This window comes from Canis lupus, chromosome 6, assembly GCF_011100685.1.
Source record: "Canis lupus familiaris isolate Mischka breed German Shepherd chromosome 6, alternate assembly UU_Cfam_GSD_1.0, whole genome shotgun sequence".
Classification (NCBI taxonomy): domain Eukaryota; kingdom Metazoa; phylum Chordata; class Mammalia; order Carnivora; family Canidae; genus Canis; species Canis lupus.
The window spans coordinates 61,649,308-61,668,557 of NC_049227.1; the positions used below are offsets into that span (position 1 = coordinate 61,649,308).

General features: G+C 44.2%; 1 protein-coding gene across 2 annotated transcripts in view; it reads right to left on the bottom strand.

Annotated features, from left to right (window-relative positions):
• Positions 1 to 11,079: 11,079 nt before the first annotated feature.
• Positions 11,080 to 19,250, bottom strand: part of HS2ST1 (heparan sulfate 2-O-sulfotransferase 1) — a 173,764-nt gene continuing 165,593 nt past the window's right edge. Inside the window, exons 5-7 of one of the 2 annotated variants that reach the window (XM_038541464.1) lie at positions 17,904 to 18,001; positions 16,471 to 16,628; positions 11,080 to 15,095 (exon numbers count right to left, since the gene is read on the bottom strand). In XM_038541464.1, the coding sequence (XP_038397392.1) occupies positions 14,866 to 15,095; positions 16,471 to 16,628; positions 17,904 to 18,001 (486 nt within the window). In that variant the 3' untranslated portion in view covers positions 11,080 to 14,865. The remainder of the gene's footprint in view (positions 15,096 to 16,470; positions 16,629 to 17,903; positions 18,002 to 19,250) is intronic. The other variant, XM_038541465.1, reaches the window with a different exon arrangement.

Genomic DNA, 19,250 nt, shown 5'->3' on the forward strand with positions numbered 1-19,250 from the left:
CACAGAGAACTGAGAAAAGAAAATGGTCAAAGGCATGAAAGTATATATGAGTGGTCTGGTGGGCCCAGGTTATGAGAGGGAGCTATGGAAGTCAACATGCTTGAAAGGGGAATAAGGGACATATCATAGAAGGTCTTGAGTGCTTTATTAAAGGAGCTGAAACTCCTTCCCACAGTGGTGGGAAGCCACAGAGACTTTTCGAGTGAGGAAGTAAATTCTCTCTGGAAAGCAATTTTGTCATCAGTGTGAAGAATGAGTTTGAGCTAGAAAATCAAATCTTGATAAAAGTTAGGTGGTATTCTCTCCTCCAACAGAAAGAAAGCCAAACCTCGTGGATCTGCCCTAACCCCTGGTGAGAAAGGGGGCAGTCAGAACTGGAAGCTGTGCTGCCTGTTGCCAAGACTAAGCCTTTTTTGCCCCCCTCTTATCAATCCAAACGGCTGGACCTTTGAATAAAGGGCAGGGCAGGGGTGGGCCAGAGCCAGCACCGGCTTACCTGCCCTCCCTCTGCTCCCTGCAGTGCCCGGTGCAGCGCTGTAGGCCTCGGTCTATACTTCTCTTCACCCTCGAACATCCTCTCAGGTGCTAAGGACGGGGCTGTGTGGCCAAAACCCGACTCTTGCCCTTTAAGCTGACTTTATCCTTCAAGGCATGTGTCCTAAGGCCCGCAACAAGCTGGGCCTGCTGAGCGCCACCAGGAGCACAGGAGACTACGGACAGACAATCACACTGAACTTTCTCGCTTCTTCTAAAATGCATGTTTGTTAGATTCATCCAAGTGGAGTTCCACAGTCTTTGAGCTGCAAAACCCTGGGAAGAGAAGAGGGTGAAAGCTGTGGGGGTGTGGGACAACCCTGACGGCCTCAGGTCTCCTTTGTAGATGCAAACCGCCCACCGTTGTCGTGGTTGTGGAATCTCTAACCTCTACCTCTCAGAGCCACTGTGCAAGGCCGTGGAGGAGGAGGAGGAGGAGGAGGAGGACTGGAATACGGTGGAAATTCTCTCCCCCCCCCACCCGTTTCTGGTTTCCGCCCTGCACCGTGATGCTTGCATGCATTAAAGAAACTGGGGCTCCTGGAAGAAAGGAAACTTAAGTATAAAAGTGATTATGATCGTATTGCCATTAGCAGTGGTGGGTTTGGCAGGAGGCCAGGGCCACCCGGACACCAGAGGCCTAAGTGACTAAACGGGAGGCTCAGTCTGACTCAGTTGGGTCCGTCATCAGCCAGGACTGTGCTGGGAAGCCTCCTCCGAGGTGGAGACAGAGGGGATGGCGAGGGGCGGGGAGCAGGGAGTTAGACGGGGTGGGGGACAAGGGGACACGAGGTGGCAACGGAGGGTGTAACCAGACTCGGGGCACTCTGGAGAGCTCGGAGCAGGTGCCACCCACGAAGCGAGGTCTCTGGGGGCGGGGCCCTTGGACTGGCCTGCTACTGTGCCAGCCCTCCTGGCCGGATCCCGGGCCTTCCACAGGCCGCGATCCTACTCCCTCGGGGTCAGGCGTACGCGCACCGCAGGTTCGCCGCCGGACGGCACTGGCCTCTGCAAAGGGAGCGCGAAGAGAGCCCCAGGCCAGGGGAGGGGGCCCCGGGGCCGGCTGGGCTTTGCGGGGTCCCCAGGCTGCGTCTGGGCCACGTGGGCGGAGGCTTGGCGCCTCCACGTCCCCCTCGCGGGGCGGCCGGGGCCGGGGCGGGGTCTGCAGGCGGGAGCGCGCCCTGTGCCCCCGCCGCGCCCCGGCACGAGGAGGGGCAGCCCCGGGGCACCGGCTGCTCGCTCTCGGGTCCCGGCGACAGGCTGCGGGTCATGCCCCTGGGAAGGACAGGAGGGGCCTTCCGCGGGCCACGTGGCCTAGGCGGGCCTCGGGCGGGCGCACTCCGAGGACAGGCCCCCCCCCACCCCCAGCTGTCGCAGCCCGTGTCACACCATGAATGTGCAGGCAGGCGTGCACACCGGACTTTTTCTTTAAAACAAAACAAAACAAACAAACCTACTTGCCCCTCTTTGGGAAGCTGTGTGCCAAAGAGCCGGTGTCATCCCCCACCCCCAGGTGACGGTGCTGCGGTTGCAAAGCCCAGCTCCGCCCCGCCCGGGTTGGGGAAGCTGCGTGTAGCCTGCGCAGGCCGCCGCGCTCCCCGCCAGACGCCAGACGCGTGCAGTGCGCTGTGGTGCAGGGGTTGGGGCACGTAATAAACACGTTGCAGCGGAAACAAACAAACAAAAGCAACCCCTTGACTCCCGTCTCGGCCGCCCCCTGCCTGCGGGACTGGGGCCGTCCGCCCCGTCTGTAAATGGGGCCGAGAGCGCTCTCCTTGGGCGCGGGGCGGCCCCGTTTTCCTCTTCCAAAGGGAAAGGCTCAGCCTCCCCCCTCACTGGCCTCTAGAGCCTGTGGGAGAAGTGGGGGCGCCTGGGGGGCGGCAGCTCTGGTTTCCCTGGAAACGCCTAGAGCTGTGGAGCAGCCTCAGCTCCTGCTTCGAGGAGACCTGAAGTGCATGTGGGGTTCGTGGGAAGCAGGGGGCGCCTCCGTTCCCGCCCTCAGCGGACAGGGTCCATGTGACCGCGGGCTGGCGCTCCAAGGGGAAATCACGGCCAGGAGGGCGCCCCCCCACCCTGCCCGCCTGCACCCGCCTGCACCCACCTGCACCGGCCTACACCCGCCTGCACCCACCTGCACCCACCTGCACCCGCCTGCACCCGCCTGCACCCATCTACACCCGCCTGCACCCGCCTACACCCGCCTGCACCCGCCTGCACCCACCTGCACCGGCCTACACCCGCCTGCACCCGCCTGCACCCACCTGCACCCGCCTGCACCCGCCTGCACCCATCTACACCCGCCTGCACCCACCTGCACCCGCCTGCACCCGCCTGCACCCATCTGCACCCGCCTGCACCCACCTGCACCCACCTGCACCCGCCTGCACCCGCCGGCACCCGCCTGCACCCGCCTACACCCACCTGCACCCACCGGCACCCGCCTGCACGGTCCCGCCGGGCACGGGCAGGGCGCCCTCGCGCCAGCACATCCACCACAGTAAAGTAGCAGGAGGGAGCAAGACCATTGGGCCCGGAAGCCCTGGGTGAGATGTGTTTATTCTGGGGAGCCACTTGGGGCCCTCTGCTCTACTGCTGGGTTTCCTGGCCGTGGCGCCTCTAGTGGTGATTTTGAGCCCCCCCCCCCCCCCCCCCCCGGGCCCCATGTTCATCTCACCCAGGAAACAAACTCATCCGATGGAGCAGAATCTGTGCCTTATACCAAGAGATGGGTTCTTCTTATAGACCTTTTCTCTTCTCCCCCAAGGATATTTCATCATTTACCAAAACAGAAAATGGAAGATAGATTACAGTAAGGAGCCACACGGAAAACACCTGGCAGCGGAGCCAGATGGACCTGGGTTCAAATCCTAGCTCACCGCTGCTTTGTCATGGGACGCCTTTGTCACCTCCTCTGCAGGCTGGTGCCCCAGCCTCGCGGCTCTTGCACTTGACTGGTCAGAACCTGGTGGAGGGCTTCTTAACACAGAGGTTGCTGGCTCGACTCAGAAGGTCTGGGGCCTAAGAAGATTGCCTTTCAGCAAGTTCCCAGCTGCTGCTGCAGCTGCTGATGCAGAGACAGGACCGCACTTTGAGAATCACTGCAAGTTCACCTGTACCAGAGCCTCTGTTCACAGAGAGACAGGCACCTGGCGGGAGGAACGTCACAGTTTGCTGGACCAGGAATCCTGAGGGCTGGTGAGCCCACCGTCCTCTTACTAGCTGTGCAGGGTCCTCAGTCGTAAATGAGGCTAATGCCAGCCACCTTTCAGGCAAGAACATACGAGAAGGTAAAAGTGACAGTGCCTTGTAAAGTATAACATTCTATACGATTATAAAGGATTCAATACGAGGATTACTCTAAGGGTTAAAATTTAATGTGCATATAAAGGTCTGTTGTGCAGTGCCTGGCACATAGTGTGGCTCATTAAATATTAATTAAATGAAAAGACACAATATCTAAAAATAGCCACGGACACCATGCCAGAGATTTTGGTATCTGTCATATATTAAAACAAAAAAAATGGTAATAAAGTTGCAACACATGAAATTCATATTTCAATCGTGGGTGGCAGGGACCTCCTTCTTGGCTTCTGATCCAATTCATTATTCAAATCCTTTTACCATAGAGCACTCCACTGCTTAATGTGGAACCAACTATGGATCTTGATAAGAAGAAAAGGCTGGGCTCTGTTTCCACTTTGCTCTTGGCAGTCCTCAGGCCTCCAGGATAACTTTCTTACAAAATGAATAGTGTTGGCTCCCAGAGAGACCAATCTAATCTCATCTTGTCCACTCAGAAGATCCGTATCAAACATTATAGACTGTCTGACTGCAGGAAGGGGCATCTAATTCCATCTGGATTTGGATCAGTGTTTAAATGATCAAGAAGGGAGCCATTAGCATGGTAGAAATAGAGAAGCAAAATATAACTGGCCCACTTTTTAAACATTGTTCTTGTCTAAGGTTTTATTTGAAAAGCTCCCATATGAGACAAAGACAGAGAGAAACAGCACGAGTGAGAAAGAGCAAGAAGAGAGTTTAAAGCCCATCGCCTCCTTTAAAAACACATATGAATGAATCAACATCCTGATTTTTTACTGTTTATGGGCATGACAGTCTGATCAGATAACCATGCTGTGCCAGGAGACCTAATTACAGATCCACTGGAGAATTTAAATTACTTTTAAAGGGGGAAAAAAAAGTCTCTGGTTACTCTTGGTGGAATAAAATGTCACATTTCCAGCGGGCCGTTTTCAGAAAGACTCTGCCCACCTCGAATGGCATTACTGGTGAGCTGTTACGCAGAAAAGGTGTAACTTCAGACAATCAGTTTTGAGAGAAGCTAAAAAAAAAAAAAAGTCAGTTTCTAACACACAAAACTCTGAAGTCTCCACATGGCTTTTCACCTCTCAACCTGGCTGTGTTATTAACAGGGTCCCCAGAATCAGTAAAAGGGATGTAAATGAAATGTTATTGCCACAGACACTTTGAATCAATCTCTAGGGATGCTTGGTGAAATACCCCAATTTAGGTCAAAATGGCTCACACTTGGGAGAGAAAAACCAAAGTTCAGAAGCCAGATTACTCGAGGCCTGGAGGTCTACCCTTTGCTGGATTTTAACACTCCATCAGATGCAGGCTAAAGCTTTAATTTGCTACTGTAAGAAGGCACTTTTTTTTCCCCGCTAAATCAAATTAGGTGTTCAAATGTCAGAGTTTCTTTGATGTCAAGTTTCTACTAAGAGATTGAATGATTTAAATTGGAAAGAAGGAAGAGAGGGAGGGGAAGAGCCGACCTGTGATTCTAGAATTCTGGGATAAGGACTCTTGGACCTGCTCGACTCCCAGCCTCGGAGAGGATTGCGGAGTCCCCGTCCCCCGTCCACTGCACAGCAGGAAGGATTTCTTAATATTCGCATAGTCCCAAGTACTCGTTGCCTGTTTGCTGGGAGGGTGGGGAGTGTTTAGCAATAAAACAGGAACACAGGGTCAGTCGCTGCACTTGGAGCTCACCGTGTGCCTGTCCCAGCATCACTGACAGGCGACAGCTCTAGGAATCTGCTTTGCCAGGTGTTTGACTGCAACTCTAAAATGAACATGGATCCAACTATGCTTTTTTCTATTTCCCTTTAAGTTCTCAGCGCTAATGATGTGAAACATTTCCAAGCATGATTGTAGTTTTGAGGCTTTGGCTTTAGGAAGATCACAGAGATGAGGCAAAGCCTAAAGGCGACTGGTGTGTCGCACTAGATGCCACCGGGCAGCAGCGAAGTTTCAGGGGGGCTCTTCGCCACACCCTCAACCTGGGGCACAACATCTGCATGAGCAAAAACATGGGAATCGAATATTTGATGGCGACACCATGAATTCTGTCTTTCTGATCCTAGTGTTTGGGCGAACACTAGCCTGTTTTATAAACTTGCGCTTGGAAAATAGCCATCATCGCAGAACTGGGGCAAAGGCGAGAGATGTTGAACATTTGTACAGACGCAGGGTTGGCAAACCCCAGTATTGGCAAACCCCAATACTGCTTCCCACTCTCCATTCACTGCTCACTTCCCATCTGTCACCAAACGGTGGGTTTTTCTGACCCTGAGATACAACCGATCCCCCAGACAACTTGCAGAAACCTCCTCAGGGGTTTCCGTGTCCCCCCTTCCAGCCCAGGAGACCATTCTCTACGACTGTGGCAAGTAGCTTTCAAAAACTCTAACATGACGAGCCTCTACTTACAACCCCCATCACCCACTGGTTAAAATATAAACTGCTTAGCTTTAGGATTCAATAGTAAAAACATCTTCTTGGGGGAAACAGCAGAAAAACAGGAAGGACAGAGCCCTTAGCTTCCTCTCCTCTAAGGGAGGGATAAATCCTTGAATGTTCGGATTACACCCACTTCTGTGCGTTGGGTCCACATGTATACTGGTTCCACATGGGTTTCAAACAACTAGTTTACACTGAATTCTGAGAACACAACCCAATAAGATTGGGACTAGGGATATTGCTTTGTGTTTCTCCTTGTTTTACTGACTTTGGAATTGAAAGGTATTAAAACTTACATCTGAATGTTAGCAACGCCTCTCACAGTGAAACCTTATCCTTCTAACCTATGAACCCAATTAGGTGTCTAGAGAAGTAGGAGGACAGACTCATTTGTCAGGAAATTAAGCCTATCATATGGATGAATATGGAGGCTTACATTTTTGAGCCAGCTAATGAGTCCTCGGCATCTAGAACTTGATTGCCTTGGTGCTGCTATTTCAAGGGCAAAACTAAGAGATGAGCTGTTAGGTGTATTAAATTCAAAGGTCTGAAAGGGGGTTAAGAATATATATATATATTTTAAAGATTTTGTTTGAGAGCCAGAGCGAGAGAGAGCACAGAGGCAGAGGGAGAAGCAGACTCCTCACTGAGCAGGGAGCCCCATGTGGCTGGGGCTCGAACCCAGGACCCTGGGATCACAACCCAAGCTGAAGGCAGACGCTTAACCGACTGAGCCACCCAGGTGCCCCAAGACTCTTTTAACAATAACAAAATAGGTGGTTTACCAGGAAGGTAAGAAAGAGATTTCTGCTCAATGCCCTGCATTTCTTCTTGGCCTTTCTTCTCAATGCCTCGTGCCCACCTTTCACATTCCTCAGGCCCGGCGCCCGCTCATGGATGACTGAGCACACGTACACCTCAGCACAGATGTCTGAATAAATGATTCCTCATCTTTCTCTTTCATCTCCACCACAGAAGAGCACGTTAGCGCTTCTTCAGTGCTCACTATGTAGCAGGAACTAAGTACCAAGTTTACACGCACATTATCTCAATCCTTGAACTGTCCATTTTATAGATGAGGAAACTGGGTCTCAGAGGTTGATGCTCGTGAGCGGTGGTGCTCCAGAGCCCATTTCCTAACTCTCGTGAAACTGCCTCTCTTTCGCAGCCTATCGTGGGACTCTCTATTTTGTAACTGAGTCTTTCTAAGGTGACTGTGAGCAGTCCAGCTCTGAGTGTCTGCAGAAGCAACGTGGTGCCTGGTGAAGGGCCCTGGGGGCACTGAATCCTACAGGAAGAGGGGAGATCAGGTGAAGGCGGAGAGCTGTTTTCAAGGTGAATAGCAAGGTGATATCAAGTTTTGCAGAAAGGGGTATGATGATCTCACCAAGATGGTCATGTGGTTTTGAATACACACAGGGCCAAAAGCTGGAAGGAAAGGAATAACCACCAGTCAGCTCTTAGCGGTTATCTTCTCGTGATTTCCCACAGTCATCGTTTTCAAACCAAAAAAGTCATCTATTCAAGGGACTTTATTCTCTCTTATAAAATGACACGGATAAAAGGTGGCAGCAACGACAAACTCAACTTTTTTCCTGTTGTTACTCCTTGAGTGGTTTTTACATTCATTATTATCTAGAAGTCCACTGTACCTTATATACGTCCTTGGAATATTCTTAAAGCTTATATTTAGTTTCACGCTACTAGAAGAAATATAGCAAATCACAAAGAGAATAGCCTTTATAAATTTTTCCTTGTTTGTTCATTCCTGGAGTAGAAAGGGGGAAAACCTGCATTTTGAATTTTGTTTTTGGTGCTGTTAAGATTTGGTTGCATGGTGACACACCTGTGCTCTGTGGTAACAAAGGTGAGACAGGGCATGGAGAAGACAAGGTCAGGCAGTGGTGGGGAGATGCCTTCAGAGAAAGAAAACCCAGGGACAGTGACTTGGCATGTGCATTTCTGTACGTGTTACTGGGGGAAAGTTCCAGAAGCTGAACTGCTGCTTTAAAAAACAGGTAGTGACAGGGTGCCTGGCTCAGTCGGCAGAGCATGCAACTCTTGGCCTTGGGGTCATGAGTTCGAGCCCCATGCTGGGTGTAAAGATTACTCAAAAAATAAAGAAAGCTCACTAGCTTAATTCTATTTTTTTAAAAAAGGTAAGGATGATGAGAGTACGTGAAGGTTTAGGCAACAATCACTGGGTATTAAATTTGTTCTTCAGATGTCCTAAACACCTGGACATCTAACATGATCACCTGATTCGTAAGTCTAAGGCAAATGTTTTCTTTTCTTAAATAGAGTATAGGTTTGTTTGTTGTTGGTTTTTATGTTGAAAGAGGGCAAACCATTTTAGTCCAGGCATCCTCAGCTTTACACAAGTACTTCTTGGCAGTCCACACTGTTCAAATAGAGTATGTGGGCACAGCCACTTCTGGAATATGCAAGTCCAGCCTCCTTCAGCACAATTAGCACCTCCCACCTCACACTTTTCTCATAGGAAATTTGTAGTTGGAGACAAGAGCAGGTATCAGAACCAAGAATATGTTATGGGCACACAGGAGGCATTATAATAATAACTTGTCAGTAAAAAATAAAATTCAGTGGCATTTGAAAATATTTATGGGATCCCTGGGTGGCTCAGCAGTTGAGTGCCTGTCTTTGGCCCAGGGCGTGATCCTAGAGACCCGGGATGGAGTCCCACATCGGGCTCCCTACATGGAGCCTGCTTCTCCCTCTGCCTGTGTCTCTGCCTCTCTCTGTGTGTCTCTCATGAATAAATAAATAAAATCTTAAAAAAAAATCTATTAAATCTTCTATAAAGTGACACAACTAGCGCTCCGCAGGGTCAGAAGGGCAGGCCAGCTTCCTAACAATATTCTAAGAGAGCATAGAAGAGCTTGTAGTTATTAGTCTGCCCCGGGCCAGCAGTTCATATCCACGATGTCCAACCTTCAGTTCACAGTACTGTTCTCCCCATTTACTAATGTCACACCGTAAATGGAGGCCCCTCTCCCATACCATGTACAGACCAAATTCTGTTTCCAATCTTTTCAGTGAACTGGTATGTTATTCACCACAAGACTATATAATACAAAAAGAAGCAATTACTTGCTCAGAACAATGAGCCAGTGGCTAGAAATTGGCAATCTACACAACTGAGAGTTCCTCCTTTAAGGGTGAAAAAACAATGATTAAAAATGTATATTCGGACCCCTGGGTGGCACAGCGGTTTGGTGCCTGCCTTTGGCCCAGGGCACGATCCTGGAGACCCGGGATCGAATCCCACATCGGGCTCCCGGTGCATGGAGCCTGCTTCTCCCTCTGCCTGTGTCTCTGCCTCTCTCTCTCTGTGTGACTATCATAAATAAATAAAAATTTAAAAAAAAAAGTATATTCTGTAAAAGCATCATGGGCATGTCTGCACTGCGTATAAATGTTAATCAGATTACCCCCCACACCTCCTTTTTATTCTAAGAAGATAGCCCTTATTTCCTTTATTCTTCTAATTAAGTGTACGTATTAAGTATACCTTGTACATTTTCTATCTGAAATTTCAATACTAATGATGAAGTACCAAGCAAAAAAGCGGCAGGGGCATGTCTGTCTGCATGTCACAAATAAGCCAGAAAATCATTACAGACCAATGATGATGCATACGTTTCTTGAGGCGGTGATAGCTGAGACATCCAACACCGAGTCCACTTGGAAAACGTCCATCAGTGTCAAGGCTACGGAAGAAAATATTAAAACAGGACACCAAACCATTTTTCCCCTTCCCACTGAGTGTTTATTTTATAGCTTTTGCATCAGGTAATCAACTGAAACACTTCAACAACAGAAAGCTAGCAGAATGTTAAGGAAGAGGAGTGATTATCTCTCCAACAGATGTGACAAAATGGTTTCAAGTTGGAAACAGTATTGCATAAATGAATCAACTGCGTGGGGGGAGGGGGGGGAGGGAGAGGCGGGAGAGCCGAGACAGGAAGGCCGAGCATCTTCCAACATGGATTGTGGTGGGGAAGGCACTGTTTAGCTCTCCGGAGTATTCATAAAGTAAAAGTCAAAACATACAATCCATGTTTCTCAAAATTACATTCAACGCTGCTGTAAAGATGCTCCCATACCCGACTCTCGTGGAAAGCTAGGGAGGCTGTCTAAAAAAAAAAACCACACAGACAGCACCGGTGGCTCTAAATCACAGGCTCACCAGTCATGTGTCTTAAAGAGATCATCACCATCACGGTCCTTCTATAAATAGTACCGCAAAGGTCACAAAGCTGCATGAACTTAAATTATAGGATAAATCTGACTAACCGATCGCCCATTTCAATCTCTAAAATTCCCACTGCGGGAAATCAGAAAGCTCGCTCCACTCCAGAGGAGCTGAATTGGCAGTGCATTTGAAACAGGGTTGCTTTTCCCTCAAAAGGCTGCCTGAGCAGCAGTATAGTTGGCGAGGTATAGCAATTCCGCAGAGGGTAAAAAGATGCAAAACTCTCACAGCAATTGCCCTGCTTCCTCTCAAAGTAAACAGCACTAATTTAGGAAGAGGCAAATTTTCAAAGCATAAAGTCGAAGCACCTGGGCCTCTTACAGACAAACTTCATAAAAGGTTACAGTACCGTACAGCCTGGTACTTCTCCTAATAAAGCCTTCTAGGACCATAGGTGTGTTTGAGAATGATCAGTGGGAAAACCTAGATAGATGGCTTACGCAGATGTTCTCTATGTGGAATTTGAATATAAATTAAAAGACCAGCTATGCACTTGGGAACCAGCCTTTAAATTCTCTAGCGCTTTTAAGAATTTTTATTTCATTTTATTAGAAAAAGAGAATCATTGTCTACAAACTATTTTCTTTCTAACTATGCAAATACAATGAGCAAATCATCTGCAATATCAAAATACTGTTTGTAAATCACTGATGGCACTAACAATTTTAGGAATTTCCAACAGGACATATATTGAGAAAGAACAACAAGAGATTTCAAATTATAGGCATTAACTGAATTTTAAGAATAGAAAATAAAATTTAAAGTTTAAAAGTAAGTTTAAGTTCTCTGATTTTCAATTTAAACCCAATCATTGAGAATTCAAAAGCACCCAATATGTTCAAAGTTGCACAAATGGGTATGGATGATAGAAAAGTAATCCCCATGCAATATTTTAAGTGTTGCTATCAGATATATTTAAGTGATACTTTACAGATTAAAGCTCCGTAAAATCAAAATATATCCTCCCCATCACATTTTAAAACAGTCACAATAATTTATCAACAGTTGCCATTTCACAGCAATTAGAAAACAGGAGTTGATACAAGTTGAACAAAAAAAGTACTTTTTCCTCTTTTAGGAAATAAACATATGTATATATTTATATACACACACACACACACATACACACATAACATCATCTTTTAAAATTCAGAGTGGTTAATTTGCTTTTGTATTATAAAAAAAAAAAAAAAAAAAAAGATTTTCCCTATGGTCAAAATACTGAAAAAGCGCAAAGGCTGAAAAAAGAAAACCACATTTGCCACTTTTAAAAAATACATTATTGTCTCAGTGGTCCTATTTTTTTAAATTATTATTATTATAAAGTTAGGTATTACGAGGACTCTGCACTCGTCAGACTCTTAGGACTGTACTGGACCAGACGGAATTAAACCTAACCCTTTCTCCGTCTCAAGGAAGGATACTCCTTAACCAATCCTACTAGATGATAGAATAAATGCCTCTATTCTGAACTGTTAAACTGGGAAAGAAAACATGCCCACCTGGAAGCAATCTAAGTCATAAAAGTTTATGAATCTGGGGTAGAGACCGCCTGAATAAGAAAGCTATTCTTTGGATATAAGTTAGGAGCTTTTGGAAGTATATAAACTCTTTTCGGTCACTAGAATACAGATTTAAAAAATGATTTCTCCATAAATAATGATCTAATGCGGGGGTTGGTAAACTACAACCTGTGGTCCCTATCTGGCATGTCACCTGTCTTTGAAATAAAGTATTACTGGAACACAACCATGCTCACTCATTTGTGTGTTGTCTGTAGCTGCTTTTGTGTTAAAATGACAGAGTTGAGTAGTTTTGACAGAGACTGTATAGACTGCAAAGCCTAGAACAGTTACCCTCTGGACCTTTACAGGAAAAGTCTACTGCACTCATGACGTAGGGCACTGCATGCCACTCTAGTTTCCTAAGAGTTAATGCACCTTAAGATTTTAGCATGTGCTCCAAGAATAACCTGCATATTGGGGAGTTCCTTAGCAGATTAAATGTCAAACACCCACCTGTGACGTGGTGTTTTCCTTTTGGGCAAGGGAATAATTTGTATAAATTTCCCATAAATATCCGTAAAAGTTAATAAATACACAAAAAAAGCAGAAAGCCAGATAAGGAAACTATATGCTTGTCAGTGTTCTCTTAATGTTGTCTAATTGCTGGGAGAAAAGGGTGCTAAATGATTCTGGAAACTTCCTTTTTAGCTTTTCTTTATATTTGTTTATGGATTGATAAGTAGTGCTCCCTCCACCCCCCTACCATTAATAACCTTTACAGCAGCTTGCCTAAAATGTTTACTTGTTTACTAGTTTGGTGAGGCCTTGTTCAGAAACAGTATTTATTTAAACTAAACACAGTTTAGTTTAAAGATTAAATTTTTTAGGAAATGTTTCTGAAATTCTTCACCTCTGTTACTCTATGAAGGGTAAGACGGTACAGGGAAATTAAACTCTGCGATATATACCTTGACAACCCAGAGGTATAAAATAGCTACCATTTCTCAATGGTAATGTAAAATAAAAACAGACAAATCTCCCAAATTTGAAGAGTACATTTCCCCTGCCCTGAGTCAGCTAACGAAGTCTTTTTCAAGAACTCAAACCTCCTGAACTCAAGCAGCTGTTCATGAATCTTTAAGAGTTCACAGGTGTTTCATATTTCCAAAGTTGTTGAAACAGGGAAGATACAACATGGAAGATATTTATCAAACATAAATTTATATCAAGATTAACCACTTTTCCAACCAGCTTAGAAGTGGACTTTTCCCTTTCTTTGTCCTCCCCCCCAAAAAAAGAAATGAACGTCATGGAACCATACATGAAAGATGTTTCCATCATCCCTTACTTTTCTAGATCGCGTTAACAGTTTTCAAAGTGCCTTCACGTGCCGTCTTGTTTATTCCTCACAACACCCCTGTGAGGTAGGTACAGCAGGTATTAGTCTCCTCATTTCAAGATGAGGAAATTGAGGCAAAGAGAGGTTAAGTGACTTGCCCAAGATCACACAGCTGAAAAGTGGCAGAGCCGGGACCAGAAATCAAATTTTCTGACTCCTTGGCCAGTACTCTTTCCACTCTGACTACTGCCCCCAATTATGAATAATGTACTGTGTATCAAAATTGAAAGGTTACTGAAGTTCATTTCAGTGATGTCTTAACAGTAAAGTTAAACGAGAACTACAAGAACAGTAGGTCTGATGATTTTACTTGAAATAATAAAACTGGTGCAAAACCACTTTTACCTAATTACTTATAACCTTTTGGTCCAAATACATAAAATATGCAATATTTACAGCATTTTCCTTTCTTTTTTTTTGTAAATGCAATGCTTTAAAACACATTATAAAGCACCTTAGTAAAAATAGTCTACAAGTAAAAGTACAGAAGTAGGGAAATCCTACCCATACCACAGCTCACTAATGAGTCATAATATGGAGTCAAATATGTCAGTTTGCCGCTCTACAAATAACCCATGGAGGAACGTACTAAACTTACTTTTTTGATATTAATGTGTGGAAGCCTTAACTAAAATTCCAGAAAGTGTCAACATTCTTTGAAGTGTCTTCCCAGTCTTAGAGACAGGGGAGACAGGAATGAGAAATACTGCTCTCTTTTAAAATTGGTTTTTAACACTAATGATCAGGTTTGGTTTTTTTTTTTTTAAGAATATTCAAACAACCTACATAAATATGGGCAATTCCAACTATAGCAGAAACATTCTTAGCAAACAGTATCAAACATTCCAATAAATTTCATGAGACATGATTCACAGAAACAAAGCACACACTGCCAAACAGTTAGTAACACTATTCAGTAGAGGTGTATAACCCAAACCTCCAGGTGAAGGTGGAAGGAGCAAATGGATTCATCTTCATTCATGGTTAGGTGAAAAAAACAAAAAGCTTTATCAAAAAGAGAATACCAGAACTTTTTTTGAAATTGTATTTAGCCTCCAATGAGACCTGCTATGTGTTTATTTTTGGTGATGTGTAGGCTTTTTCCAGGCAGGAAATTATAACTCCCACCAAAATTTAACTGGGGGGTGGGGGGAGAAAAAGGAAAAAAGAAAGAAAGAAAAAAAGAAAAAAAAAAGGCAGAAACTTAAACCTCTTAGGCCACTGAAACTTACCAGCCAGTATCCACTTCCTCCGTGTTACTGCCCCCTAACGTGGCTCAATACACATGGTCTTATACACCGATCCCCAACCCAACTTGTGGAGCTGAGTACTAAGGTGAAGACAGGGTCAAGGTTTTAGTTCAAGAACCTAACAGTCACACCTGGCACTCAGTTCGATTTCGGGTAAATCTTTTCATAGAAAAAGTTTTGTGCGAGGATGTAGAGGTCTCCGTCTTTTTCCCGTACAGCGTGGGCTCTGATGAACTGGAACTGCTCTAGCGCAAATTCATAGAACTCATTCTCCATTTTCCAAATGTCAGATTGCTGTAGTTTCGCAATGGTTTGTTTAGTTGGGAGTTTCTTCTCTGTGGTTTTCCTAAGATGAGATTTCTTTCCTACTTACAAAGGAAAAAAAGAAAAGGTGAATAATTCTGAGAACACCCAAAAGAGCGATGCTTCTTTATGTGGAGAGATGGATTGAGTTGATGTGGCACACTGAAGGCCATTAACAACTGTTTTTGCATTAATATCATTCAGGCAAAACTGGTACCCTAATCATACTAGAAATATCATTTAAAAAAAAAAAAGATTTATTTATTTTGAGAGAGAGTAAGTGAGCATGGGGGGGGAGGGTGCAGTGGGAGAGAATCTTTCAAGTAGGCTCCCTGCTGAGTGAGGAGCCCAACTTGTGGCTCAAGTCCCAGGACCCATGAGATCATGACCTGAGCCAAAACCAAGAGTCAAACACTCAACCGACTGAGCCACCCAAGCACCCCTAAAACTGTGATTTATTCTTTTATAGTGTAAATCCTTAACCTGTTAAAGACTTAATGAGGGATGTCTGGGTGGCTCAGTGGTTGAGTGTGTCTGTGTTTGGCTCAGGTCATGATCCCGGGGTCCTGGGATCGAGTCCCACATTGGGCTCCCTGCAAGAAGCCTGCTTCTTTCTCTGCCTATGTCTCTGCGTCTCTCTCTGTGTCTCTCATGAATAAATAAATACAATCTTAAAAAAAAAAAAAAAAAAAAAAAAAACAATGAGATGTCAAATACTAAAAGTAAGGATTACCACTCAGTAAAGCGCAGGCTGTCGCCTTTCATGCTATACTGTTCTAATCTCAAATACTTGGTGCTCTGACTAGTTTAATTTTTCAATATGATAGAATCTCTACTTTCAAACTTAATACTAATTTACCATAACCTGTTAGAAGGTAGGGCATATGCATACTCTAGGAAGAGTTACTATATTGTACCTTACCAAAGAACGGGGGAAAAATCCACATTAGATTGGATTAGAGCCCTGTCACTTCCAGATATGTCATACAGTCGAGGCTGCTGAAGCACATTTCACCAGGACAGACACAGCACATGCTGATCATCATGGGTGGGACTCAGTCTCACCATCCCATCCTTACTCTAAACAGCATTAGGCAGGACTCAGGTGCAATATGGTCATAATGTTTGGTGTCTGGCATTAGCTAATATTACACATTTCTAACTAAGGCTGGTTCTGCAGATCATATCTTTCCACTATCCCTACAATGCCTTCTAACTATCATGTTTATTTGCTCAAAAAATATTTAATGAACACCAGCTGTGTGCCAGGCACTGTTCTGTATTGAAAATGGTTAAGAAGAAACAGGCAATATACATTCCTTTATGCAGTTATTTCTTGTGCTTTGAGTTACTCAAGAAACATCAAATCCCACATATTTTTCAGGTTCCAAACAAACAAAGTTAAAGACAGCTTTAACAAGAAACCTATCCTTTATATACCTGTACGGTAGAGTTCTGTAGCACCCCTGAAGAACCGGGGCAAAGCAGCCTCCAGCAACATGATAAAATCTTCAAGTTCTTCAGTAACTCCCACCAGAAAGTATTCATTAATTAGGTTATACTTGGCTTGATCCATAGCCCACCTGCTTCCCACATTCCTAAAACCAAAGAAAAGGAATTAAAAACCTAGCTGTGAAATCTAAGTATTTTTGATGCCTCTGACACTATATACTATGGAGAAAATAAGCACATGTCCATCCAAAATCTTAATGCCCTTTTATTAATGTCTTTGGTGGGAGGGGAGTTGAAGGTCCTTCCCAGTTCTATGAATCTATGAAACATACTAAAGAAGTTCAATTAAAATCACCTCACTAACGTCCAAAAGAGCAGTACCCTTTTATTGCTCTAAGGCGGGGATTGGCAAACTTTTTCTTGTTAAGTGCCAGAGAGTAAATATCTTAGGTTTTGCAGGCCATATGTTCTTGGTTACAAATATTTAACATTGCTCTTGCAGCATGAATACAGTCATAGACAAGAAGTAAATAAATGGAGATGGCTGTGTTCCAATAAAACTTTATTTATAAAAAACAGGTGATTGGCCAAATTTGGTCTCCAGGTTGTAATTTGCCAATCCCTGTTCTAAGGAAATGATTAAAAATTGAGATGTTCTTCCTATGATTCCAATTCTTTTTATGCTGTTATTATGATCTGATATAGTCTACTGAGTAGGACCTTACAGTTCACAATGATCTAATAACATGTTTCATATAACGAGGAAAAGAAGGCATTCCTTGCATTTCTCATCATGGTTTTAAGGAAGAAATACTAACTTTGAATGTGTTCCTCTTTCTGCTTTTCCTATTAAAATGATTAGAACAAATAAATATATATAAACATGTACTATTTTTTAAAAACTGAAAACTCTGCACATTCAGAGGAAATAAACTCTTCATTAAAGATAAAATTTATTTTCCACCTCACGTTTATTAGCAGACTAAACCATAACCTTGGCTTTTCTCAAGGTAAAAAAATCAGTTAACAGTAAAACCAGGTGAATAATGTACTCACTAAGCCTTTTCTTGATCTAAAATGAGTGGCTAAAACAATAAGCTTAGGAGAAAATGAGGTTTATGAAATGACCCCTGGCCTCTAATTAAGAGCTCTGCTGGAATATAGCAAAACATGGTAATACCAAAAACAATAAATTAAAAACCAGCATCTGTGAAAAGACTGCAAGGATATGATGTATGAAGAATCTTTTCTATGCACTTAAAGGTAACTATAAAACTAGAGATTTAATTACATGCTATTTTTAATCCGGTCTTTCACTAAATGCCCTATATCTAGCCCTTGACTAGTACGTTCACACTTGCGAAATACAGAATACAGAGATAATAAAGAAGATTATCAACTTAAGCTAACTATGTCCCTACCAGCATTCCGAGCTGTGGCCACAGAAGAATGGGATTTGAAGCCAGAGCTTCTCCGGAGCACAGTCTGAGCCGCCTTCAGCTACACACTCATCAAAGGTCTAGAACAGACACAAAGCAACATAGGTGAGCCATAAATGGAGGTCTTAGTTATCAAATACCTTAAAAGGGTAAGTTATGAAATACACAGGCAGCAGCGGGTGGGATGAGCTGGCGAATGAAATAGGTGGGTTATAAAAACATACTTCAGATATTAAGGAAAGTTAAGCAGATTTTTCTCCTATCTTTGTTTAATGCCAATGTATATAGGAGTTTTGGGGGGGTTGTTTTGCTTTGTTTACTGCATGAATTAAATCCTCCCCTCTCCCAGGTAATAATTTGTCTTTGAGAATAAGTACTAGTTCATGCTGAACTTGTGTATTTGCATTTTCTAGCTCCCCTACAAGGGAAATTAAATAAAAACAAGGCTAAAGATTCTCTATGTGAAATCATTTGAAAAGAATATAAAGGAGGACTACATTTAAGTCTTCTCCCCTTTTCTCATTAAAACAAACAAAAATTCATTGTACAAAGCAGAAATGACCTCAGATATTGATGATTTGTATACCCTCCTGGCCAGGGCATCTGACTGAATTATTTAAAAGGGAAAGAGACTCACAGGTTATCAAACTAAAATTAATCAGCTTCACTTCCTCAGGTACTTACTGTTTGTCACAGGCATTTTAACAGTAGGCACTACCTATTTGAAATGATACTGAGATCCCAGAGAACAAACTTGGGAGTTCTAGTTGTCGTTGTGAGACTTTTACAAATGCCACCTGTTAATTCTGAGAAGAAAAAGTATGAAAGAATAGAAAGAGCATGAGAGCTGAGTCAGGCCTCTTGAGTTTCTGGAACCAGGTTTGACCTTATACGTGTCTTTAAGGACTCCAAACCTCAGTTCTCTGAGGATAGAGCCAAAAAATCCTTACAGCTGGTGTTGGGTGGCACTGGACTGGAATGATTCTCTTTATCCTGGCAACATTCAAAAGACAACAGCAGACCACAGTTCATAATCTGCCCATTTGTTTTACAGATGATTTTCTCCATGATATAGCAAAAAGGTCAATGACTTGGGTTTGAATCCTGAACCCAGAAAATGTAAGTTTTGCATTTGTTTCCTTATGTAAAAAAAGGAGGACACGATCTTACTTTGAGGAAGACATAAGGGGCAGCCAGGGTGGCTCAGCGGTTTAGCGCCGCCTTCAGCCCAGGACATGATCCTGGAGACCCAGGATGGAGTCCCACGTCTGGCTCCCTGCGTGGAGCCTGCTTCTCCCTCTGCCTGTGTCTCTGCTTCTCTCTTTCTCT